Source organism: Falco cherrug, chromosome 2 (assembly GCF_023634085.1).
Source record: "Falco cherrug isolate bFalChe1 chromosome 2, bFalChe1.pri, whole genome shotgun sequence".
In the NCBI taxonomy this organism is placed as follows: Eukaryota; Metazoa; Chordata; class Aves; order Falconiformes; family Falconidae; genus Falco; species Falco cherrug.
The window spans coordinates 96,633,577-96,660,445 of record NC_073698.1 but is presented as its reverse complement, the minus strand read 5'-3'; the positions used below and the strand labels follow the sequence as shown (position 1 = coordinate 96,660,445).

Sequence of the window (26,869 nt, the reverse complement as noted above, 5' to 3'; positions counted from 1 at the left end):
TGACTGGTATATTTTTTCTGAGACTTTTTTTGTTTCTTGCCGTAGTTGTTCTTCTCATGACCTCTCAAACTCGTGGGATCAGTCAAGTCTACATCGCGCTTCTGACCAGTTCAGCTCTTTGGGAAGTATGGACAGCTGGGACCACACTCCACAAGTAGCCCAGTATGGAAGACTTTCTTCTGCAAGGTCTAATAGTAGCATTGATCATCTAGGGAGCCAAAGTAAGCGAGATTCAGCCTACGGGTCTTTCTCCACAAGTTCTAGCACCCCTGACCACACTCTATCCAATGCAGACACTTCTTCGACAGAGAACATGCTGTATAAAGTAGGCCACTGGGAGACTGCTAAGCATGGAAACAAGTCTGGCCAGTTCTTGAATGACAACAGTGGAATAGAGGACAAACCTGGGTATTTGCCAGCTCCCATCCAATATGAGAACAACAGAAGTCTTAGAATAGAGGAACACCCTGATGGCAAGCTTGCTAGCTCTGGAAGATCCAGTTTTGGACCTGTCTGGTATGTTCCTGATAAGAAGAAGTCTTCATCTCCTCCCCCCCCACCTCCACCTCTTCGTAGTGACAGCTTTGCTGCTACCAAAGGCCATGAGAAAGCCCATGGTCCTGTGTACTCAGAGGGTGCCAGCACGCAGCACTTTACAGCCCTGAACCGGTTGCAGCCCAGGAGTGACTGGAACTTGGAAAATGTGGAGCAGCAGTGGCAGCCCTCTAGAGCATGTGACAAGAGGGTCAGCAGCTCAAATTATAAATCTGATCTCAGTTCCGAACACGCTTTTTCTTCAACTGGTGAAAGGTACAACAGTAATGTAGGAACTGTGAACAAACTGCAGTCATCGTTGTCCAGCACTGATGTTCGGTTTGCACAGCCTACTTACAGTTACCACCACCAACACCAGTACAGTGATGAAAGCACTTTTTTTCACAATGCACGAATCTTAACTGCGCCTAAAGATCAGCAACATTATCTGTCCTATAGTGGTGTTCAGGAGTTACCTACAGATCATTTTCACGGCTACAGTCCAAACCAGGCCAGTCTGCCCAACACTTCCTCTTCTTCAAACAGTGCTGCTGAACAGAAGGTGGACAACACTGGACAGAGTCGCTATTATTGTGTGACAGCAAAACAGCCTGCTCAGGGAAGCTCAAAGCCACTGCCACTCAAGGATGACAGCTGGAAACCTGCAGTGGGGACTGAAGCATCATTTGGACCTCACGAAAATCCTGCGGTTGTCACAATGTTCCCAAAACCAAAATACTATCTACCTCAACAATCTGTTGAACCTTCACAGAAAGGGTGTGAGAACAGTAGTCATTACCCAGGGGACAGAGAGGGGGATGCTAGGTGTGCTGTAGTAGAAGAAGCTAAAAAATCCCATCATACTGAAAAGTCTGGACATAAGAAAAACTTTGAGAGCAGCTCCGAGGAAAGTGAAACTAGGTATGGTCAACAAGAGAATGTAAAGGGCTGTGTCCCTACCACTGAAAACAAATCTGCTCAGAAAGATTTTAGGTGGGGGAAAGATGAGAGTAGCAAGATTTCTCCTCAAAAGACCCCAATGTTGCATTCTTTAGCTCAGGAAGGGAAAAAACAGTCTGATAACAGCCCAGAAGCAGTAACAGAGCGACAGGCCCCATTTGACACTCACTTGTCTAAACAGGCACGAAGGAGTGATCGTTTTGCAACAACCCTGAGAAATGAGATCCAAATGAGAAGAGCGAAGCTGCAGAAAAGTAGAAGCACTGCTATGTTAGTAGGGTCGTCTGAAACAGAGGAGTGCAGTGAGACCTGGAAGCCAGATTCAACAGAAAATGTCACTGCCTCTCCAGACACGAACTTTACCAGCACCTACAAAGATCACCTCAAGGAAGCACAGGCCAGGGTTCTGAGGGCAACATCCTTCAAACGGCGGGACTTGGAGCCCAGCACTGCTGAATATCTCCCCAGATCACCTGAGCGGAAAACTGGTAGTTACAACTCCTCATTATTGGCTTTGGTTTCTGAAGACGTGTCTGGATTCCTTGAGGCTACACAAGCTAAACCGAACCCTACAGGGAGTGGCACTCATCACGTTTCTCGTATCGGAGCCAGGAAGAGGTTCACAACAGAGCAAAAACTGAAGTCTTACTCTGAACCAGAGAAGATGAATGAAGTTGGGATATCAGAGGATGTGTGCCGTGCTCATTGCCGTCCAAATACATCTGAAGAAGCCCTGGGCTCGTTTGCAGACAGGTGGAAATTTTTTGAAGAAACAAGTAAGCCTGCATATAGAAAATCAGCACAGAAACCAGCTCCCCATGGTCTAGCTGAGGGCCAGCCTGAGAGGCCAGATAGGAAAGCTCACGGTGGACAAGAGGGAGAGGAGTCATGGTGTGAGAGAAGAGGTCGGGCAGCCTCTCTTGGACTTGAAACTGCACATGCTTCAAAAGATAATGTCCACCATAGTAGTAGCAATAAGGCTGCTGATCAGATTGTGAAATCTGAACAGCCACAGCGCCTGGGAACCTTTGCAGAGTATCAGGCATCATGGAAGGAGCAGCGTAAGCCAGTAGAGCCAAGGAGCTCAGGAAGGTACCATTCAGCTGATAATATCCTTGATGCAGGCCATGAACAAGATGAGAAACCCCAGTACACACATGAGAGGTCTAGATCATCCCCTTCTACTGATTTCTACAAACAGGTAGAAGTATCTTTTGCATTATCCTTTAAATTACCTGAGGTGAGGGGGTGGGCAGGACAGTGATGGAGAGGGGAAAGAGAATTTTTATGAAAATTTCCAGTTCGGGAACACAGCGTTGTTGTTGAACACAGTATGGTGTTCACCTTTTGTCAGTAAGGGAATAATAGTTATAGGTAGCCCTCATAAGTAACATGAAGAAAATCAGTTTGTATTGCACAGGGATTGAGTGTAGCAAGGAACAATTGGATCAGGTAATTCCTTGTGTGTTGTAGCCAGATGGAAGAAAGCAACCTTACTGATTTGATAATACCCTCCTTTTTACCGTAGAGGTAGAGTAGGATCAAAGCAATCTTCACCCAGAGTTAGTTCTTCATTGGTGTGGGTGCCTTCCCCATTTTAAGGCTTTCTGTTCTCTGAAACTATGAAGAAAGATGTTCCAAGGGGAATTAATATCTATTTATGTCCAGTTTTGTTAATGGTCTAATCATTTTCCATGGATCTCCTTTTCTAAAAGGATGAAACTTCTGCCTAATAAAGTTTAGAGATACATAGAGACAGTAATATGCCAGTTAATGTTAAAGCTGCACTACAGCAGCCAATGAAACTGCTTAGTGTTCTATTTTATGTCAGTTTGCTTGCTTTAAGATGTATAAATTTGTTCCTTAGAGAGATGTCAAATGTCTGTTCAACTTGCAAGTTAATACTAAGTTAATTTTTAACTGAGCAGGGCCAGGGAATGGTTGGCAGGTGGCAGGGGAAGTAAACAGAGATACCAAGTCTCTTAAGTTCTCTGTTTAAAAGATGTTGTTCAAGCTGCTGCAGGATTGCCTGATATGTATAAAGTCGTATCATAGTGTGTTCAACCTGTGTTGAACTTTGTGCAAGAAAAAAATTGTGGCAATGCAGTTGTGTATTTCACCACCACCACCTTGGTCAAAACATTACATACATACATACACATCCACACAGCACCTCTGTGTCTGTGTGTATAGACAAGGAGTAGAACAAGAACAGCTTAAAAAGAAACAGTAAGCTGATCTCTAAAAGTTGTGGACTCTTTTTTCTTAAGGTTTTTTGTGTCTTTCACTTTTGCAAAAGTTGTTTTTGAACTCCTATGTGTGGACTTCACTACGCAGATAATTTACTAGGGTAGAGGTGCCGGGCACTGGAAATATTCACCTGGAAGTTATTTTGAAAATTAAATTAACTAAATTATTAAATAATTGCCTACCCAGCAGAAAAGTCATCATCACATCCATGTATACATTTCTGGTTTATTAGTCAGTGCCTTTAAGTTCATTATAGGCCTCCTGGGGCAAAAAGCAGACACCTGTTTAGGCACCTGGAAAATATGGTGATGAGTGCATTGAAGAGGCTGACAACAGACTGAAGTAAATAAAGATGTTGTTTCACATATGTGATTCAGATGATTCCAGTGCTAATGTGCAATTAAATTTCCTGTAGGTTCAGTGTTTGTAATGTGAAGCTATGCTTTGGGTGTGGTTGTTTGAAGATAGTGAGATAATAAAGTTCTGGAACAGTGATGTGTGTTTTACTGAGAAACTAAAGTATGCGCTCAGGGATTCAAAAGCTGGTGTGTACTTGCATCTTTTAAAATCTGAGCAACTCTTCTGTAACTTCTTCACTGCATTTTCTTATGTCTTTGCCAAATGGAAGTTGTGAATGTTTATATAGATGTTAAGCTTTTCTGTAGATGAGCAAAGTAGAGCAGTAACTTGAGCACAGCCAGGTTGGTAGTGCTGCACAAGAGGTCGCATAGCATACTGTCCTGTTTAAAACCAAACAAGCTTAAGACATGCTATGCTGTTGACTTCATGTATATTCAAACAGAGCAAACCCACAAATAAGTGGTTCCATAATCATAGATTTTTTGAGAGTCTGAAACGTGATGACTTGGTGTCTTACTTTTGCTATAAACCACTTTTAGGAAGTCTCAGTTGAAGTAAGGAGCCAAGCAGAGGATTTAAAGGAAGATGGGCGGCATGTTTTCTTTAAAGTTAACAATCTGGATGAAAGGAACTGCACTGTAAGGTAAGTATTTCTTAATTTCTGGCTTTAAGAGTTTTTTCACGACAACTCTGATCTGATCTTTTCCTATCCCAGCCTGGAAGTTTTGCTGTGGTGATTTCAGAGGTTTTGCAATGTCTTTTTCCCATTTCCCTCCTTCTCCCCAAATACTTCAATGTGCATGGTAGAATTAATGTGGGGACTGAAATTTATGGGGACTGTAGGGTGAGCTTGAGGAAATTGTCAAGTGTTGGCTGTATTACAGTTTGTTTGGAGCCAGATGATTCTTATTTGTGTGCATGAAATGATTCAGATATTTTTCGTATTTATCAGTTACAGGATTGGGGGGGGGGGCGGGGGGGCAGGAGGGATGGGATGGGATGCTTGAGGTTTCCCAAAAGACTTTTCCACTATTATCTCTGGCAAAGACAGCATGCTATTGGAACACAGTAGTGCTGTAACCTGGACCTTTCTCTAGTTGTGCTTTTACAGAATGCAGTACCCCAACAGAAGCCATCAGAAGTTGTTTTTCCATTTGATCAGCTCCACTTTTCCCTGTTAATTAATGTTTTATTTTAATTAAAATGTACAGTATTTTCAGACTCTTTTCAAACGTATGACTGTATGCACAATGCAGTTAAAATTCTTAAATGTCTAGCGTGCAGGGGGTGTGCTCCTGGCCCACAGTGTGCCAGAGCTGTTGTAATGTAAGCAGTGATTTCAGTGATATTGTGGCAGCTTAAGTGGCGTGTGACAGCTGAACTGAGATTGTGCACACACTGCTATCGCCTTGTTTGATAGCTCCAGTTCTTGTAACAGAAGAAACACATGTGTAGGAAAAATAACTTCTGTGGGCTTTCCTTCGTTCTGTAAATGGTATTAATCTCTCAAGGGGAGAGAAAATTATGAACTGTAACAAACGCATACTCTAGTCGTGACCATAAAAGCTTGTAAAAAAATAGTATTTGTTAGCATTTTTATACGGTTGTATTTTGTATTGCTTATGGCCCAGCTGAAGAGACCATCTGCTATTTTTCTAATTATTTGTAGCCCTTTGTACTAACCGTAGTGATTTCAAAATGAATAGCCCATGAGGGTGTGAATGTGTGCGCGCATGCGTGTGGAGGGGCGATTGTGCTGGAGGGAAAGGAAGGAGGGGAGGGAAAGGGGGAGGCAGCATCACAATCAGCCAGGAGCACATGAGCTTCTGTAGGCAGACAGCATCTCTGGACAAGTGAAATGATTTCCATCCACCAGTGCTGAACCCTAGTCACAAAAGCGTGTGAATAATACTCCTACGCCAGCAGTTTAGCAGTGTTTGTGCAGCACAATTCTTGCTTTATAATCATGGAATCCATGAAAATCACATGACTGGGCACCAGCTGCAATAACTTTTTTTTTAAGCTGAAGCTTGTTTTGACATATATTTCAGATGTAGTATTTGGCCATTTCACCACATTACAGGTTTTGTAAAATGGTTTCTTTTGCAGTCTTTTCCTCAGCACTCACGTTATGCAGGGGGCTTATATGCTTCCATATTCAAAAAACTAACTAAATAAAATCTCTCATTTGGGTATTTAATTCCTGTGTTGTGAACCACCACTGCATGATGATGAGTGGCTGTCCTGTGGAAAAGAATATGTATTTCTATGTGCTCTTTTAACAAGGCATTCTTGTGCTCAAAAGGAACTGGACTCATCATGACATGAATTGATTTTACGATTTTTGAGCTGCCCTAAAGGCATTTAGTTTCCTACTTTTAAAAGCTAGCAGTCTGCAAATGGCTAGCAGATCTATCAAATCTGTGGTGTATTCCAGAACATGAATATTAATGAAACCTAAGGTCTTGTGGTCATATTTAATACTTCCTTTGAAAATTTGGTTTTGGATTATATTGCTGATGGCCCTTACTTTGTGCTTCTGAGGCCTTTGTGCTACCAAAGCCAGTGCGACTGTGCTGCACACAGGAGCAGCCCTTCAGCATTTGCATGTGTTAGATGGACAGGGACTGAGCGCCAGCCGTGGAGTCCCTGTCCATGGGTGATTTGTTGGGGTTAGAGACTGTCCAAAGCTACAGGCTTTGAAGAGTAATAACAACAACAACAATAATAATAATAATAATAAAAAAAATGTGGGGTTTAAATAAACTTTGAATGTTTACCATTACAGCTTTACTGATCATTTTCAGGAGAGATAGGAGTCTCATTAATGCACTGAAACTACAATAAAAAAGGGTTGGAGTTACTGTAACAGCAAATAGTTTAAAAAAAAACCAAACAAAAGAATGTGCATGATAAGCAATTTTTTGTTCTCCTGGGCTTCTTGCTGCTGGTTCATTTTGCTACAGTATTTTTTTGGTGCTTTTCTTTTTTTAGCACACAGTTGCAAAACCTAAATTAACATTACTTATAAAAGTTACGGGAGGAGGTTAAGTTGATGAAGATAATTTGTGAACTCCTTTCATCTCTGGACTGTATTTTTCTCCTCTGAGATTACTGAGAGCTTCCAATGAATTCAGGTTGTTTCATCTCCCTTTTTAGAAAAGCTACAACATGTTCTTACAAACTGCAGTATTTAATACCTTAGACTATTATTTTTATAGGAAGAGAAAGTAGTGATCCACAGTAGCCATTATCATTCTTCATGCAAGAGCAAAACCCACTCTTGTTACGAACTTACAGGCACACAAACAGTCATCCGACATGAGCTGAATATTTTCATACTGAGGCTTGATGCAATTCTAAGTATGTTCTTAACTTCAGGACTACTTAAAAGTGTTATGTAAGTCTGCTGACCTGTAAAACAAAAATTGATGGTTTTTTATTTCCAATTATGCTACTCTTTCTATTTCAGATTGGTTACAAAAGCTTATCTTTTGACAGATATAAAGTCTATCCTTCTTCAAATATGTCTCTCTCTCTGTATTGATCAAATCGTACATGCAGGTTATATAATTAACTTCCCTATAGAAGTCCCCACAATTTCTGAACTGACATAGCCCTTCAGAAGGTTAAAGATGGAAATGTGTGCTTGTAGCCTGTAGCCTTTGGCTTCCTGCACGATGAGATGGCACACATAAGTCAATCTGCATCAAACAAACAGTGCTTTATGATCTAATTCTTAAGATTGCCATTGACTAGAAATGGTCGCAGCCATTGCTTTTATTTATGTTCTAAGAACATTTGACTTGGCTCTCATTAATTTGTTTCTGCCATGTCTATGAAAATATTACATAATTTCAAGAATGTAAAAGGATTTATGAGATCACAGGTCACAGAAAATCTTTCAACATTTAATAGGTGTCAAGTGCAAGAGCATGTGCATGTCAAATATAGGACCACAGCATGACTCAACTCTAATTAAACACTTTTAAGTTGTTTTTGTAGTTCTTTCATGAGCCATCTGAGCTCTTGAAAACAGAGGAACAATCTTTACCATACAAAAGCAAGGTAAAAATCATTTCTTTAGGCCTAAGTTGACTTAAATGCCCAAGTTTAATGTTATAAAAAAACCTTGGACAAGCCAGAAACAGGAGCCTGTAGAGAGGTTCCCGAGTTCATTATGAGGCACTTCTTAAGGAAACTCATTTTTCAAGAGCTGGTGAATATCTAGCCTCCATGTTAACCAGGTGGTGCAACTGCAAATTATTGTGCAAGGAAGAAGGAGGACCTTAGCAATACAGGAATGTGAACAATCTTACGTCTTCTTAATTGAATCAGATGGAAAAGAATTTACAAGTGGGTGTTAACGACATTTATATATGTGTTTATATATATCAAGCATATATGGATGTTTGTGTGTGTGTATGTATACACACATACACATATGAAATATACACGTGTGTTTTTAGTTTGTTCTGTTTTGTGACCATTCTGGGGGCTGAGGCTACATATTTGCAAGGGCTAATTAGCAGATAAGAAAAAAAAATCCACATTAGACATTTAGACAAATTAGTTTTCATGTAATCTCATGTTTAGAATATTAAATGGTCTAAATTAGACATTGGAAATACTTTTTAGGAGCTACCGAGGTTTTTTATAACTCAAATAACTTTAAATTCTGTATTTTGGGGGTTTTACTGTGCTGACAGAAAAGTATTATAATAGCAGTATACAGTGGTAGTATCTGCTTAACTGGAAACTTAGATATTGAAATGCAGGACCTAGTGTTGGGGTTTTTTTACATGTAGCAAAAGGGCCATTTGCTTAAATAGCGAAGCAGAACTCTGCTTGCAGGCATTGTCACATATGGACTTTAAGCTTACATTCTTTATTTACTGTATATACGTTGAGTCAAATTGAGAATTTTTTCCTGAATGAATATTGCAGGATGAGCGTGTCTAAGTCATTGTAGGACTTACCAAGACATCGCCAGTTATATAAGCAAAATGTTTTCATCCTCTTTCCTTTTCCTCTTAAGGAAGAAATAGGATGATCTTGTGCAACTGCTTGCTTACAAATCAGTGAAAAATTACTTTGGCGAACATTTCATGCATGTATTAACAAGCTTCAATATTTCATGGTGTAAAAGATGTTTAAGTTCTCAGTTTTACACTTCACCTACAGCTGTTGTAATTTTTCACATAAATTTTTCTAACGGAAAGAAATATTTCTTATCAGTTTTCTAAGTACAGAATAACCTAACAAGTAGTGTTTTGTAGAAAATAAGTAATAAATATGCATGATTACTGTATCTAGTGTGCAGTGTACTAACAATTTCTACGTTTGTTTTATTCAAGAGCTTATAAAGTGAAGTGTTCTCTTTTTACAATAATTTTAAGTATAGTAAGGATTATTATAAAGATTTAAGTGTTATTTTTTGAGGAAGATGAATTATTCAGTTAAAGGGAGAAGAAAACATGCTTTTCATGTAGCCAGAACATACCAGTTTGGTTGAAGTAATGCTTCAGATATCTGAATTCCTAATGGTAATTAATTTATATGTGAAAATGTCTCCTTACATGAAGTTAGAAATTAAAAATAAATATTAAAAAAGAAAGAAAATTTGCAGGCTTTGCTTTCCATAGTTGTGTGCAGCTATTTGTTGCTGTCACGGTTTAAGCCTAACCAGCAACTAAGCCCCACACAGCCCCTCACTCACTCCCCCCTTGTCAGGATGAGGGGAAAAATGGAAAGAGTAAAAGTGAGAAAACTCGAGCCTTGAGATAAAAGGAGTGTAACAAATAAAGCAAAAGCCACACATGTAAGCAAAGCAAAACCAGGAATTCATTCACCACTTCCCATTGGCAGGGAGGTGTTCAGCCATCTCCAGGAAAGCCGTTGCTCATGCGTAATGGTGATTTGGGAAAACAAAACACAACTCCAAATGTCCCCCCTTCTTCCTGTTTATATGCTGACCATGATGTCCTATGGCATGGAATATCCCTCTGGCTAGTTTGTGTCAGCTGTCCTGGCAGTGTCCCCTCCCAGTTGTCTCATTTCCTTCAGCCCTCTTGCAGGCAGGGCCCGAGAAGCTGAAAAGTACTTGACTTGGTATAAAGATTACTTAGCAACAAATAAAAACATCAATGTGTTATCAACATTATTCTTATACTAAATCCAAAATGCAGCACTGTACCGGCTACTAAGAAGAAACTATCCCAGCCAAAACCAGGGCAGTTGTCAAGTGCGGAAGAGCCAACGTGCATCCTCACAGGCTCTTGTCTATTAACATAGTCTTCAAGTATGTGAGCTGCTGAAGCCCTTTCTATTTATATTAGCATTTCTTTATCATGAGATATGGATTATTAAGGCATCTGTCAGACCACTTTTTTTTTGGGGGGGGGGGCAGTGATGCCAGTGTATGTATCATGTGGCTAATGGATGATGCAGTAGTCTTGGCTGTCTCAAAGGTTTATACTTTGAAACTGGGAAAACATTCTGTGGCTCTTCCTGTGCATATAGAGCCAACAATGGAGAGAAACTCAAGCAGCATCTATTCATGTAGTAGGAGTCCCTTGCCACCTTTCGTCTTCCTTAGATTTCTGTAAATACTTGTAGTTAGTACAAGTTTAATTGCTATGAGCCACTGTGTCTTCCCAGTGTACTAGTGTATGTGATTGACTAGTAACAGCTAAGTAAATATCATGCTTTGAGACAGTGTAACCTTGAATCACTGGTACATGGAAGAAGATGGTGCTTAAAACCACAGGCCGAAGATCTACCTAAGCAGGTTTCCTTTCTCAGACTGAACAGTAGTGGATGCTCGGAGAGAACAAAAAGGCAAACACAGAGCCGTGCTGATCCTTGCCCAGCCTCTGCTGATCTGCAGCTAAGAGGTGCAGTCCTAAGTATTTGTGGTTAACAGTCCTTGATTAATTCTTCTTTCTGAAAAGTGTCTAACTGGTTTTGGACCCACATCGACTTTTGACATCCATAGCTTTTTCTGCTGATGTGTTGTGATGAAAAGCACCTCTTGGGGGGTGTGTGGGCTGGGTGTCTACTCTGTGAAAGCTGTTGTGTGGCTTTGCCCATCCTTATTTTCTTCTTCTGTGTCTTTCCACATTCTCGTATGTTCTTTTGGAGCAGCAGGAGAACTGCAACAGCATTAGGGTGCACCATGAATTCATAAATAACATAATGTTTCCTTTATCTTGAATTTTTTCTCTTGTTTTTTTTCTAACTGCTGTGGAGTACAGAGATAATATGTACATAGAATGGTCTGTGAAATCCAGTTTTTCCTTCCTGCATAGCAGTAATTTCAGTCATACATCATTGTATATGTTGCTGAGATATAGGAAAAGCTATCCCGTGGGTTACTCTGCATTTGTTACATCTGAATTTCATCTGTTGTTTTATGGTCCATTTGCTCAGTGATGGGAAATCTTTGCCTTGTTTCTTTAATATAGCAGAGCAACTGTTGCCACCTTCTTTTTCACCTCTCTTGTAAATCAGCTAGATCTAATCAATTCTGTTAATCATGTGATGATACAAATGAGGGCTTTGTCCCATGGCAGTCAAATTTTTAAGAGCTTCTGGTAAGGACAGTGGTTTTTTATTGTTTTTTTTAAAGAGTCTTCTAAAAATCCAAATAGTTTTGGTCATCCAGGTCACTGTTGCCCACATGTGTAGTGACTCATTTCTAAGAATAGTAATACAACCAAGACACAGCTTTTCTGCATGAGCCCAAACAATTCTTTGTCATTTTAACACACTACTTAGCGCAGCTTCTGAATCTTTTATAATTTCCTGTTGAGTTAGTTTAGATTTTAAGTTTATAGTGCTGAAGTTCTCCAGATTCATAATGATTTTATTATTTTTTTCACTCTTGCTCTGTTTCTCTCATTCTCTCTTTTTAACACCCTTACACCTTCCCTTCACAAACACTGCATGTGTACTTTGCTCAAGCAGTTGCCCAAGTATCAGAGGAATTGTGCACCACAGCTACTGTTTCAGCAATTTCCTATGGGAGTTTCAGGTGATTAATCATATCATCCAGGTAACTCATGACAACGCGCTTAGTGGTGGACAGCATCTGAGATTAATTCCTGTATAGGCTGTTCTTTGCTCATGGAGGTGTGAAGGGGAGTCCATGTCAGTTTTCTGCTGTGGCATTATTTTCTTCATATTCTTACTACTGTTCTTTTGGCCCTGTAATGTCAGGCAGATACCTGTGTTTGAAAAAACACTTTTGGTTGTTTGTTTTGTTCTAATACTTTTAAGAATTTGTACCTCGGGTTTTGGGGGGGGTTTAACCTTATTCACAGAATCACAGAACGGTCAGGGTTGGAAGGTACCTCTGGAGATCTAGTCCAACCCCCCTGCTAAGGCAGGTTCACCTGGAGCAGGTTGCACAGAGTCACATCCAGGTGGGCTGGGAATGTCTCCAGAGAAGCAGACTCTACAACCTCTCTGGGCAGCCTGTTCCAGTGCTCTGACACCCTCAGAGTAAAGAAGTTTTTCTTCATATTCAGATGGAATTCAGATTCTGTTTATGCATCTGTTTTGCTAAAATAGTTCTGGATTTTCCTCATTGGGGAAGGACTTTAGTTCTCTGGTGGATGTCCTTTTAATTACTGTTTAATCTAGCGTTTAGAGGGGAGAGAGAGGGGAGGAAAAAAAGTGGTGGTCTAGGTTTTTTGGTAGGTGTCATGCATTTTCTCTGAGCTCCATATATTGTATCTTCTGTCGTATGTTAATTCTTAGCATTATACCATCTGGCTTGTTCCTTTTAAAAATATTTCTCTCATGTATGTAAATGCCCTTTTCAAAATGAAATACCACAGTGTGATTTCGTGATCTTTCAAGAATGATTAATCTAAATACATATGGCCACTGGCACAGGGCAGCCCTTCAAGTAGCAATGTTTGGAACCAGATTCTTCTCATACCTCAGGATCAAGGCAGGAGTTGCACGATAAATTGTCCCACTTGTAGTCTTTTTCTTCCTCCTGTTGTCCATTTTAAAACTTTCAGGCTGCTTGAGCTGAGAGATCTGTGGTTCTTAATGAGCACCCCAAATGCATTATTTTGGGATACAGAACTGCTTATACCTAAATGAGAGTGCTAAACCTTGCACACTGCTCCCGTTGCCTTCCCATTCCTAACTCCTAGCAGGGCTCAGCCCAGCAGCTGTCAGGTACAGGTCCAGCAGGTTGGTGTGATGCTCCACTCTGGCTCACCAGCAGCTGCTGGATCTCATTAAATGAGTGCTGGACTGTCTCCAAAGCCTGCACTTGGTTTACAGTATGCTACCTACTGTAGTGTAGCCCTGTTTCTCCCCCATCCAATTTGCTCATTCCCCACACCCTTGGAAGTATGACTTCTCCCTCTGTTAGGTGAATTTTGAATCCATATTTCTAAATTTGAGGGTAGCTACCCTACCTCACATACGCCCTTTTTTCGGCTTCCAACTTCTTATTACTGAGTGAAGTTCCTTTTGCTTGATTGCTGCTGGCACATCTGTTATCCACTATGCTTGCAGTGGCACCTAGGGGGATATGCAAGACCACCATGGTCTGACAAAAGGAAGTGTTGGAGGGCAGTTTCTTCTTATGGAAAGTTTCCTCCCCTGCACCCAAAGGTAGGTGTTAACTAAGCTGGGAGAAGTCCTAGACATGCTTCTGAAGGTACTGAAATTGAGGGTGAGCGAAAGGAATGGCACACAAAAAAGTTTGTGGAGAGAGTAATGGAGATACATTTGTAAGCATCAGTCCATTTTTGTGTTCTGGTTTGGTTTTAGTGCTTTCCCTGGAAAGAGGATTGGAATGGAAGCTATCTAAATACTTGAGTTTTCGTTACATTGCTTGAGATTTAGCTACTTTCTTGTGGCTATTTTAATGACAACAGAATACAGATAGTATAAGATATAGTCTCCAGTGGTTCCATTCATAAGAGCATCATATACTGCTGCATTGTAGATTTTATTTTCCCCTAAGTTACTTGATGAAAAGCATCTTTGGAAATAGGTGACTGATTTGTGTCCTCAGTGCAGCAGTTCATATATTTCTAACATATGGAGTGGCTTTATGGTGTTCTGGTACTAAAAACTAGCCTGTGAAATGTTCACCTTCTACTATAAACCCTTAGGCAACATGGATTATGATTTGCTGTCACGCAGGAGACTGTTTATGCCAGTAAATTTGAGTAGAGTTTTCTGCTAAAAAGTAACATGACAGCTATAACTTCCATTTGTCTGCATGGACCAGCTAGACTTGCTATGGTCTGTTAATCAGTTGTGTTGTGTTTATGTAAAGGGGTGAGAGTTCTTGAAGTCACTCTCTCTCTATCTTGAAATCAAATAGGCAGCTGTGGGAGATATAAAAATTTCAGGGAAGATAGGAACATGTCAGGGGAGGATATAAACTGGATATCAGTGCTGTATCAAAATATCTAACTGCTGTATGTGATTTTGTGCACAGCTTAAATAACATTTTCCTCTTAAAATGGTCATCTTTAAAATGATCTTTTAATACATACTAAGGCCTTAACTACAATTTCTCTGTTAGGTCTTTAATGTGTTTTTGTAGAAAAATTGAAAGGAGCATGAGCTTTGCTCTGGTGAAGGCCACGATGCATTCGGTTTCTAAAGATGGAGTGTGGGGGTGGTAATTTGATCATGCAGCATGAAAGCATTTAGTTCTTTCCCTGAAGAATCTCCTGCAAGAGGGAGCACCTGTACACACAACACATGCAAAAAAATTCAAGCTGGAGGGCTGTTGATGAAGACTCTCCTCTAAAATGAAAACTTTGTTGTTTGAGTGTTGTTCAGAAAGGAACCTAGTAACACACTGATCTTTATAAATCATTTTAAATATTCAAAACTTGAACTGTTGTTGCTGAAGTGTGGATCATGATTTTCACAAATGAAAAGAAAAAACATTAAAAAATTAAAGGACTCTTAAAATACATTCTTTTTTTTTAATAAGCAAATCCAGGGGGTCGGGGTGGGGGAAAGGAAGAGCTTTGAAGTCTCTGAGATCTTTTCCCTGAGGTCAGAAGTTTCTGATGATGTAACGTACAATACAGACCAAGCCTTCACTTATCAAGGTTAAAGTTGACGGAGCTTGTATGAACTTGTCAATCATAGGAAGCAGGCAAAAACAAGCCAGCTGTTGTGAGGCATGGCTTTGAAAATCCTCTGTGTTACAGTAAATGAGACACAGAGGTTGAGACAGATTCAGTTCTGCGAGGCTTTCAAACTGGCTGGCACATTTGCAAGGATGCAGAGCTCACATATCCAGTGAATATGGGTAAACAGCTGTAAATCCTGGTAAGATTGTCTTGTCTTCAGTGTTACAAGTGTGAGAGAAACAGCTAGAGGCACATGCCTTAATTACCTTTTTCTGTCAGTTCTGAACAGAAATTTGCAGTATTAATTCATACAGTATTTCTTTTGTTCTCCAGGTCTTTGAGTACAGGCTGCATCTTCTGTCCCTATCAGCAGAAGCTACAGTGGCAAATTAGGAACGATGCAATGCTTGGTACAGGATTTTATTTTGCTTGGTGTTAGTTGACTGCTCTGTTCACTGATGGGTTGGGAGAAAAGGGAAAACGTGAGTTAATTCCAGCTAAGATGCTCTGTGTGCATATGCACACACACACACACGCTGTTTTTAGCAGCTTTTGTTTTCACAGTTGGCATCATGCACACTGGAATTAGAAGGCAGTGCCTTTCAAAAATACTTTTTTTCTGGACTGAGGGCTGCAGTGCTGTTGTTGTGGCTTGGGGTGCCAGGCTCGGGGTTCCTCTCAGCTAGGGGTGGTGCAAGAGCGTTTCATCTTGTTGTTTTCCTGGCAAGCCTGTTACTGTGAGTGCAGGCTTGCACGAAGACCTTTTCCACAGCAGCAGAGGAGATACTGGCTGGGAATTGGATGTGACTATTGGAAGCAAGCGGTGAGTGTGGCTCTGAGTGAAGAGATGGCTATTGAAATGTTTGCATATGCGTGTTAATTAATTTAAATAACTCGTTTAGGATTTTTTTTTTTTTTTTGCGTTTAGAGATGAGCTACATGTTCATTTTGGTGCCTGCCTGAGAAACCCAGGTGACAGCTATTATTCATAAAGTGTTTCATTTTATAGCTTCTGTTCTGTTACCAAATTTTTGTTCAGCTGCAAGCAGCTGTTTTCAGTAGTAGTAGCAACAAGAAAATAGAAACAGCATATCAGGAAAACAAAAAGTCTAGATGTAAAAACAAAATATCAAAGGAGTGGTAACTGGAATGTAAGGTGTTTTTTAGTAAATTGATAAAACACTCATTTTTCTTTGAGCTTTTTTTAATGTGACTGTGATTTCCTTGTTAGCAGTGTTGGAAAGTATTGTCTTTTGTCTCTGCAATGGTTGCCATTTGTGTAATATGATGGCTCTTGTTACACTGTTGGGATATTCTGATGATTGAATTCAGTGTGTAAGTATAGAACATATTAACCGGTTGACTTAAGTGAGCCGAAGTCATTTTAATTCCATGCAGGCAATCCCCTGTGTGCTAGGACAGGCATGCAATAGGTAAAGCAAGTAAGAATACAGCCATAAAAATTATCTTTTATCATTGATTTTTTTGATATGCAGCAGAATGGAGGAGGGGCTTTTATTTTCTGAACTAAGGAAAGAAAAACATCCCTCCCTCTGCCCTTTCCCACAAGATTCTTCCCTTCTGCATAAAGGCCCTGTGCTAAGAAATTTAATTTTTATCGGATTTGATTTTTACTGTGGACCTATGTATTGTGCTGTTACCCGTGGCTGGCCTGTGTTTCGTCCATCAACACACCGGTGCTTATGTACTGCAGAATTAAGAGTGGGTCTGTTGAATTTATTTCTGATTTTCATGGGGAGAGAGGTAGCATTTTTAGAAAGCATGTGAGATGGAAACCCATTGCTGTGTATGTTGCCATGCCGGCAGGACAGGAGAGAAATTCTGGTGGGATCGACAGACTGGCAAGCAACGTCTGTTATGATATTCCATTCTGCGATAAAGCCAGGTGATAATGCAAGAGTTGTTAAGCTAGAGCGACATTTTGCTTTATCACATTGTGTGCAACAACTAAGCTGTATTTAGTGTGACTGACTAAACAGATAGCTGCCATCAAGTCGCAGATAATGTTAACAGGCATGCAGAGACGGAATTGGAAAAGCAAGACTCACATCATGATAAATGGGTTGTAGCTTAACAGGGATGTGCCATGAGGTATGTTTTGTGAAATATCTTGCTGGTTTTGTAACTTTGGTGGTACCTTCACTTGTCTTCTGAAGTATGTCAGGGTGCTTATTTTTTTTTTTTTTTTTACTTGTATAGTGAGAAAACAAGCATTCTCATCATTTGGCATTCATTATTCTTTTCATCTTAACACATGCTTTGGTTTTAGGCCCGTTTGCTTCAGTAGTGCTTGTGGGATGCTAGTTGCCATCATCTCTCTCTTCAGACCAAGGCAGTGAACTGCTCTACTGCTTTGTAGTGGCTTAACATGCGGTGCTTCTTCCTGGAGTAATCATTATGGTACAGCCATCATGGTGATTAAATGATCCATTTTCTGGAGGGTCCTTGATTCTACACATTTGTCTTTAAAGATTTCTAAGTAGGTTTGTAGTCCAAGTTACCATTTCGCATCTTTGGAATATGCTTCATGTGTTACTGTATGATGGATAGTGCATGCAGTACTGATTGGGTAGTGATAGGAGATACAGTGCTCATCAGAAAAATGGACCACTGGTAATATAATTGCCCTTGTATTTAATGTCTGAATTTCAGTATCTGGTGTCAGTGGCTCCTTTGTGTTGCAGTAGTAAAACCAGTTTGAGGGTTTCAAAACCTTTGGGGTCCTGGAGCCTCTGAAAGAAAAAGCATATGGGACTCAGATGAGGATTCAGATACCTAATAAAAGAAAAATGTCTGTTTGTGAGTGAAGTGCTGACCCAGGTTACAATCCACAGAGATCTTGGGTTTGATTCAGTTGTCTGAACACCGGTGTCTGGTGAGATCTGAAACATCCCAGTGTATCCCACTTGGCTTCCAGCTGCCACCTCTTAGTGGAACTGATGCCTTTGAGTCTTTAACGTTTCTGCAGTGGTAGAAGTCACCTGTGTTTAGGTAACTGAATTTATCCCCTAAACAGTGAAAACAGTGTGTGATTTGCTTGTAGATGCTACTTTAGGGTGAGCTGAATCCATTAGATTGCATTGACCATATCAGTATGGACTAAAACATGTTGTTAGACCTCAGACTTTTTCCTCAGTCTTACCCTGTGCGTCCCATTCCAACTTCGTAGCATCCTGTTGTGATCTCAAGCAGAACTATACTGGATAGAAGAAACTACCTTATTTGTAGACTGTTGCAGAAGTACTTTTGGATCCCACTATGCCAAGTGCTAGGCAAATACACAATGAAAACACAGTTTCAGCACATAAACTTCACAGCTGATAAAGCAGGGTATCGGCAAGGGCTCTGCCATTAAGCAGGGTTTTGGCATAAGCAAAGACAGTGTTTCACAAATGCTTGAAGCCACATAATTATCTTGTTTCAAGCCAGGTCGGTTACTTGATCCAGCTTTCTGTGGGGCTGTACAATTCCTGCTGCTAGTACAATGGAGAGAGCAGGAAGGCAAAATCGGAGTGAACTAAGAAGGGAGGCAAAGTCAAGGGGGACTAAAAAGGAGACTGCCTCTTCTGGCAGAGTATCTGCATTTAGGTTAGTTTAAAGGAGCTGCAAAACTGTGGCCTTGATTATGAGGGAGTTATTTTTATTGTAGGGTGAGGGCTTTTATGGAGGAGTCCTACACAGGTATGAAGGCCTTTTTTCCAGTGTAGCTTGTAGTGTTTGAGAAGGAATTTAAGGTAAATCGGAAAGAGCCACTCCATTTGCTGTCTTTTTTCTAGTAAGTCAGTGCAGGACATATTGTTTCTTACATAACCATGCTTATGTTTTATGGTGAAAGTTCTGTATAGAAGTCAGGTCCTTAACAAATGATGCATTTTTAAAATGTTGGCATTTTTGCAAAGCTTATCTAGTCTGGGAGACCTGGACAGGTCTGCAAGACCTGAACAGGCTGTAGAGTTGGGTAGGGGGGAACCTAATGAAGTCCAGCAAATGTAAGTGTAAGGTCCTCACCTAGGGAGGAACAACCCCATGCACCAGTACAGGCTGGGGCCTGACCTGCTGGAAAGGCAGCTCTGCAGAGAAGGACCTGGGAGTCCTGGCGGACAGCAAGTTGACCATGAGCCAGCAGTGTGCCCTGGTGGCCAAGAAGACCAACGGGATCCTAGGGTGCATTATGACAAGTGTGGCCAGCAGGTCAAGGGAGGTGACCTTCCCCGTCTACTCTGCCCTCATGAGGTCACATCTGGAGTGCTGCGTCCAGTGCTGGGCTCCCCAGTTCAAGAGAGACTGGGAACTGCTGGAGAGGGTCCAGCAGGGAGGGCTACGAAGATGATGAGGGGACTGGAGCATCTCTCTGATGAGGGAAGGCTGAGAGAGCTGGGCCTGTTTAGCCTGGAGAAGACTGAGAGGGGATCTTATCAATGCATATAATTATCTTGAGGGCGAGTGTCAAGAGGATGGGGCCAGGCTCTTTTCAGTGGTTCCCAGTGACAGGACAAGGCACAATGGGCACAAACTGCAGCACAGGCAGTTCCACCTGAATATGAGGGGAAACTTCTTTAACGAGGGTGACAGAGCACTGGAACAGGCTGCCCAGAGGCTGTGGAGTCTGCTTCTCTGGAGATAGTCAAAACCCACCTGGACGTGATCCTGTGCAACCTGTTCTTAGTGAACCTACTTCAGCAGGGGGATGGACTAGATGACCTCTAAAGGTCCCTTCCAACCCCAACCATTCTGTGATTTTAAATTTGCAGTGTCTTGTGGCAATGTTTGGCTTGGCCTGAAGCATTCTCAAGAAACTGTAAATCAGAGGATAAAAATCAGACACATTGACTTGATCAAAGCGACTTGCATTTATTGGAATATTTCAATCAGATCATTCTACCTCTGTGTCCAGATTTAGTCAAATCCTGAGTATGGGGCAAACGAAGGAGGTGGTTTGGGGTTGTTTTTTTATGGCAACCAAAAATGTTATCCTTCTGATAGGCATCTGTGCATAATGATTTGTTTTCATAACTGCTCATTGACTCCACTGGCAGGCCCCTATTAATGGCGCATGTGTGTGTGCGTGCATGTGTGTATGTGTGTAGTTCTCCATGGTTTGACTTGTATGTTACCTGCTCTGGTTTGTTAGAATAGCCTGTTGTGTTATTGCTGGGGGGCCTGGGGATGCCCGGGCTGGGGAGAAGACTTGGTTGATTTCCCCAGCTTAGTGTTTACTTGGCTTTTAGATTTCAGTTGTGAGTCATATGCCCCAGCCTAATCAACCCAGAAGGAAACAGAGAGATGTACTTGTCCATCTGGGTAGAAAATCCCTAGTGCTGTTATGGAGATACACATTTCCAGCCCCATGGTGGTATGTGGTGGTGGTAGTGTGTTGGGTGGCTGTGGCCATCATGTGGAACGTGCAAGCTGCAGAGCAGAGCTTCTCCTGAGCTCACCTGGCTGATGAGTGCACAGCCTCTTGTCTCTCTGCACAGACCTCCTCTGGTAGAGCTGAACCCCCTGTGCTTGAGAGCTTCTTGAAAATGTGGAGGCCTGGCTTTTGTAATGAGGCAATTCCTTCTTTTCAGTTAGAAGCGCATTTTGGGTTTGTGCCCCCCACCATTTAGATATGAAGGCTCCTATACCTAAATACCAAAAGCAGGTACAGTAGTAACTCATGTTAGCCTCCTGTACTAGACTCACCCTTACCGAATACCGCTTTGTATCAGCAGCATAAGTGTGTTGATTTCAGTTCCTCTGCAGTTCACGTTGAGTGGTGCAAGTCATCTGGCAGTCAAAGCTGTAATGTCATCGTGTGCCAGAGACAGGGAATGTGGGTGAGCTTCCCCAGTTCTGTTGCATCAGGAAGGCTTTTTATTTTGCATTTGCATGTTTATGGCGCTGTATCATGGGGATGGGGGAGCTTTGGGTTTGAAGATAACGTAGAGTTCAGTGGTTTTGATGATGACTGGTTTTTTATCTAGAATGAAAGTGTCAATTATAGATAAGTCAATTGTCATGTTTTAAGATGATTTAAAACTATCTGGCTTTGTGATATTTTGATTATAAACTATGAGCTCCTTTCAGTGATCCTTTATCTTTGAGTAATCCAATGGGCCTCATTTCCGAGACAGTTGTGTTCTAGGCATATCATTACTTGAAATGCTGGCAGATTTGAAGTAGCTTAGTGGACTTCTTGGTATTGATGATAATGTAACACCTTTGCAGGTTCTTGCCACTGTGTTCTCCTGGGGCTTGAAGCTTGTTTTCTTTTCTTCCTTTCTGAACAGTAAGCTCAAATCTCTCCAAAATAATGTGATAAGCATGTTTTGCATGAGGACCTACTCACACTGAATGCAAACTAGCCTCAGTGTTGAACGTAGCCACCTTTCCTCAGACCCATTTTCTGTGGCACTGCAAAATGTTTGATTAATTTCATGGAAGCTGTATGAAGGCACGTATGTAATCTCTGAATTTTATCTCCACACTTGCAAATGTAGCATCTCTAAATTTGTGTGCTGTGATTCTTTATTTCCTTTTACTCTATTTTGGAAGGTGACAGGACTACTAAAAAATTAATTGCTTCTGAGCCAGGGTAATATTAAACAAATTTGGTTACATGCTTTGGATATGTAAATGTGTCAGATCAGTGTTATACTCTGTCCTGTTTGCTTCCACCAGCATGCCCACTCCCGATGTGCATGCAAAGTTCAATATTTACTTTGCAAGTTGGCTGAGGTAGTGCATGTCATTTATGTCTTTGCAACACTTTGTGCCATGCCCTTGATTCTTCTGTGCACCCAAGCGCAGCTGTCAAACTGTCTTACTTTGTGGCTTATGTATGTGAAGATGAATGGAGAGGCCTAAAGAATATTTTGGCCCAGGTTAATTAGGAGAAAATTGTGCTCTACATGAGTTATGTAGACAATGAAAAATCCTGATTTAAACACAGTAGGCCTGCAGACTTAATTTGGTAAATATTTCCATTAAAAATAGTGGAACTATTTACAGGCCCAGTTCTGCTTACGTTGAGCTCACTAGGGAAAACCAGCTGACTCTAGAGATGCCATGTAACCAAATCTGAATAGTGTTGGTCTTTCTGGTCTTGTATGATTTTACTTTACAAAACTGTCCTTCATCTATTGTTAAAATACGGAGTCAGTAAATACTGTTTTGTGAAACAGAATTGACTCTGAATTTGTCAGACAACTTGGAAGTTGTCTGAACCCAGTGCTCTTAGTGTTAAGAGCAATATGAAGAAATCTGAGTTCAAACAATTAATCTTCTCATTCATCTTAAATTGAAAATTTACCCATTAGAATTGAATTTTAAAATTTTAATACTTCACATGAGAGAGAGAGAGTATGTATGTAACTGTTCAGAAGTTAAATTGTGAAAAAGCCATCTCTCTTGGAAGTACATTGCTACTTTATTAATGACATGTAAAAATCAGTGTGAAGTACAGTTAATTTAAAATCTCATACATCAGCAGTTTAATGACAATGTCCATATATTTTTAGAATTTTAGAACTTTAGAAAGTGCTAAAATATCACAGATTCAAGGACTAAAAATACAGTAATTTTGAATGTAATATGATTGTACAGATGTGAAAGTAGAACCTGCATCTTATCAGTTGTCTTTCCACAATACTTCATTTTAAAGATTTTTTTTAATGTTTTAAAGATGTTTTAATTTAGTTAAAAGAATAATGCAGTATGTCACTTTTTTATTTCTTCTTGAATTTAAATGGACTTTAACCTATTACTTATTTTATGTGCTTTCATCTCAGTTTTTCATTTTCATACACACTGATGTTAACTGCCTATAGACTTATTCTCAAAACTGGTACTCTAATGTTACCTGTTTACATTGGAAATTCAAGCTAACCTTATTTTACAAATAGGCTGGGAAAGATGTCTCTTTCACAGTCCCCTCAAAAGAAAGCTTAGGCAGCACATGTGTACAGGGTTACTATTTCAAAACAGAGAGACCAGCACTATCAGTAGCATAAATTATATTATCAGCTTTCTGAAGCCTTTTACTTCTCTGTTGCAGCCTCTTTTCTAAGCTCAGTGTCTCTTCAGCCTCCTTTAAGCAAAAAGCAAACCTGTCTCCTCTCGGGGCTCCAGAGGTACACTTCCCCCCGCCCCCTTCTGTTTCTTTCCCAATTTGTCTTTATCTGGTGAGCACAAATGAACTACTTGTCTTGTGGCAAAGCACAAGCCTGGAACTGCAAAAGTCTTGTTTCCCGGATAGAGAAATAGAGAGTCTAAAATTGGAATAAAACCAAAAATATTTCTGTCTTAAGATAAGGCCTTTTTGGCCATTGTTTGTTATTTGTGCTGACAGGACAAAAGAAGTTCAAGCTTAAAATAAGCCTGACTAGAAAATACTATCCTTTTTATATTTCCTTTTCTCTCCTTTCTTCAGGAAATGCTCATTTTCCCTTTCCCAGTATTTCAGTTTTGGCAAATGTTTGTTCCTTTCCTTTTTTACTAGTATGCAGAAATTCAACCTCCACATTCATAATTCAAGTTCATGGTATTCAATTCACATTTTAAATGACACTGAAGTATTAATTTTGCACATAGAGAAGAAACTTGTTTTCTGCACTTCATTACTGACTCTGAAGCAAGAACAGGATTACATTTTAGTATTAGGATTCCTCTTCTCGAGACAGTTGTATTTTCTACCAACATTTGCACGTTCAGCTCTGCCACACACGCCAGCGCTGGCAGTTAGATTAGGTACACTGAGTGCCCATACATAAGAGGATGTTTTTTTGTGCCGTACAGTTACCGTAGATTGGAGGAGTTGGTGTTAAATGTTGGACGTGATCTCGGTGTTCAGGCTTCCTGGATCAGTGCAGTGGCCTTGTGCCGAAGGAAGTAAATCGGCAGCACACTAACAATATGTTCTTCTCTCTAGGCAAGCTGACACAGGGGCCCTGGGGGAAAACCCATGGGAGAAGAGGGATCAGCTGGACCAGAATCTAGGCCACAAGTGGAAGGCATCTGTCAGACCTTTGCATGTGCGAGAGCCTACGGTTCTGCCTCTTGAGAGTCGAGGGAGGTCTGGGACATTGCCTAGTGATTACCGATACTCTCAGGAAAACGTGAGTGAGAAGAGTAAGGATCGTAGCTTGCCTCACCTCCCCTGCTGTGAGCCGCGGACCCTGAACAAGAACCACTCCTGTCTGTCCCAAGGGAAAGGAGAGGAAAACCATAGGGTAGAGCCAGCGCTGCTGAACAAGAAGCGTGGACCTGCTCCTCAGAGGCCACCACCACCTAAAAGAGATAAATACAGGCGACCCGATAATTCTGCGGCATCGCTCGGCACCTCTTCTGAATCTCTGCTGACAGCAGTCAGCCGGCCCTTTCCATCCTCATCCCCCAGCTGTGCCGAGGTATTTGCTAGTCACTCCTCTCTCTGTCAGTGTCCTGCAACTTTCAATGGAAAACTGAAGAGTGCTAATCCACAGCAGCTCCAGCAAGCGTCATCCACGGAGAATGTTTGTCAGCACTTAGAAGAAAAAACGCACCTTAGGTCTGAGTCTGTATTATCTTCCAAGTATCGGTATCTTCAAAAACCTGGCATGGAGACATCAAGGTCCCCTTCTCCTCAGTTTGCACCACAGAAGCTCACTGATAAACCCCCTGTGTCTGTACACGATGAGAACCCAGCCAGGTACTAGAAGTAACTCCTTTACTATTTTACTAACACTGTTTGCCCGGTTAGACCTTATTAATGATTGACTATTCATTTTCTTTATTAAAAGCACATCCTTCAGGTTCATTAAGCATGAACCATCACAGCATGTCCTAAAGAGACCTAAGACTTGTGTGAAATTCCAATTGGTACTGCTAAAGTCCTTCAGCTTGTCTGTGGTTTCTTTAGTTGAGTGACACTGCTCAGGTGTTACAGCTGGTAGTTGTTAGAAAATAAAAGGGATAGATTCAAATGGATTTTCCACGAGAAGTTTGGGCAAAATCAGAAGATACCCTGTCATCATTTCCCCCACCCAAGTCTGGATATGAATATGTAGGGTGGTGTAGGGACAAAGCAGTTGTGGGAAGGGAAGCTGTATCCTTTGTGAGAATTTCTGTTTTGAAAGTGCACACAATAAGGTACGCTGCCAAATCATGGCTGTTCTCATGTTGCTTTTACGATGAAACACGGCACGCCAGATCGTTGACGGAGGGGTCCGCAGCACTGTTTGTGTTGAGATGGGGTGAAGATTCAGCAGGAGAACATCAGTCTTTTACCAGGCTAGATTAACTCAGAATTAGACAAACCTATTGAAATTAATTGAGTGCTGTGTCTGTCATATGCTGCTAAAAGGCTATTCGTCCATAAGATAACAAACTTCCAGGAAGCTCAGGAATCTTAGTTTTCATAAAACCTTCAGCACTATAATTCATGATTAAAGAATGAAAACAAAACCTCCGAGCTGGATGAAAGCAGAGGCTGCTTCTCTGAACAAGAGCAGTTAGAGCTACAAAAAGTAGCTTTTCTCTTCTGTAATGTAAATAGTTGAGTAGACTCAATCATGCTGCTTTCCAGTGTGCCTTATGACATGGAAAACATTAATCACCTTTTTTCTAAACTTGTCTTGGATGTTTTTCCTCTTGTAACCTGAGGAAAAAAATGAGATTTCATCCTGCAGTGTTTTCAGCATGAAGTAATAATACAGTTTACTGTAAGAAGTGTAACATGTCATGTGAACCCTAGCATCGATGTGCAGAGGTAGATGACAGTAATGACTTCCTTAATATATTGCTTTATTAATAGATACTAAGGATGCATAGAAAGCTAATTGTATTTGTCCTTCCTTTTTACTAAGTTTTAATGTTGAAATTCGCACTGTTTGCCTAATTATATGCCCATATCTGAATGATAATACACTTGTCCTGCAAATCTTCTGTTAACATTTAAAATTCTTAAGCCCAGAAACCTTTTGTTTGTGCATAATGTATTGTCCTCAGTTAATAATTGCATTACTCTATAAAATAGATAGGGCAAGAAAGGAGAGATGTGCGAACCATACCTCTGAACCTTATATATGGTGTTTATTTCATATGAGTAAAGTAAGTCAAGCAGTTTTATCTAAATACGCAATTCATTAGATTTGGCTTATTACTTCTGTCGGCTCCTTGCATATGAGCTTTTGAACATGCCAGTTTGCATGCTGTGGGCACTGATGTTTGATGGTGTCAACATGCAGCTGCTCACTCGTCTTTAAGAGAGGTGTCTTGTTTATCAACAGGATAAACTGAGTGAGTGTGCAGGGTTTCCTGCAGCATTTTAGGTAGAACAGTGTAGTGTGGCAAAATATCGGTGGTGAGCAGAACCCAGCTATTTCCAAAGACAACTACTTAGCAGTGATAAAAATGAAAAGAGTGCACCAGTAGATGTGCATCAGTAGATTTCAAGTAAACCTACACTCAGGTCAACGAGTGACTGCTCATGGTGGGAGTAAAGCTTTGTAGTGGCCACAACAGAGTTGCTGCAAATCAAAATTTCATGCCGCAGTTCCACAAATAGAAAACCTTCAGAATCAGGAGGATAGTGATTGCAGAAACGGAATTTCTGAAGCACCTGTTGTTGAACTGGCTTTGCTCTAACTGAAATC

General features: G+C 40.8%; 1 protein-coding gene and 1 long non-coding RNA gene across 4 annotated transcripts in view; both read left to right on the top strand.

Annotated features, from left to right (window-relative positions):
* The window catches only part of SHROOM2 (shroom family member 2), a 128,098-nt gene that overhangs the window by 86,578 nt on the left and 14,651 nt on the right, over positions 1-26,869 (top strand). For all 3 annotated transcript variants that reach the window (XM_055702186.1, XM_055702185.1, XM_027798667.2), the window contains 3 exons: positions 46-2,695; positions 4,644-4,747; positions 24,166-24,924. In XM_055702186.1, the coding sequence (XP_055558161.1) occupies positions 46-2,695; positions 4,644-4,747; positions 24,166-24,924 (3,513 nt within the window). The remainder of the gene's footprint in view (positions 1-45; positions 2,696-4,643; positions 4,748-24,165; positions 24,925-26,869) is intronic.
* LOC129735367 (uncharacterized) lies at positions 15,223-24,153 on the top strand. Its single transcript, XR_008730919.1, has 4 exons — positions 15,223-15,432; positions 15,567-16,056; positions 21,465-21,525; positions 23,293-24,153. It is a non-coding gene; the product is annotated as an uncharacterized LOC129735367 (long non-coding RNA).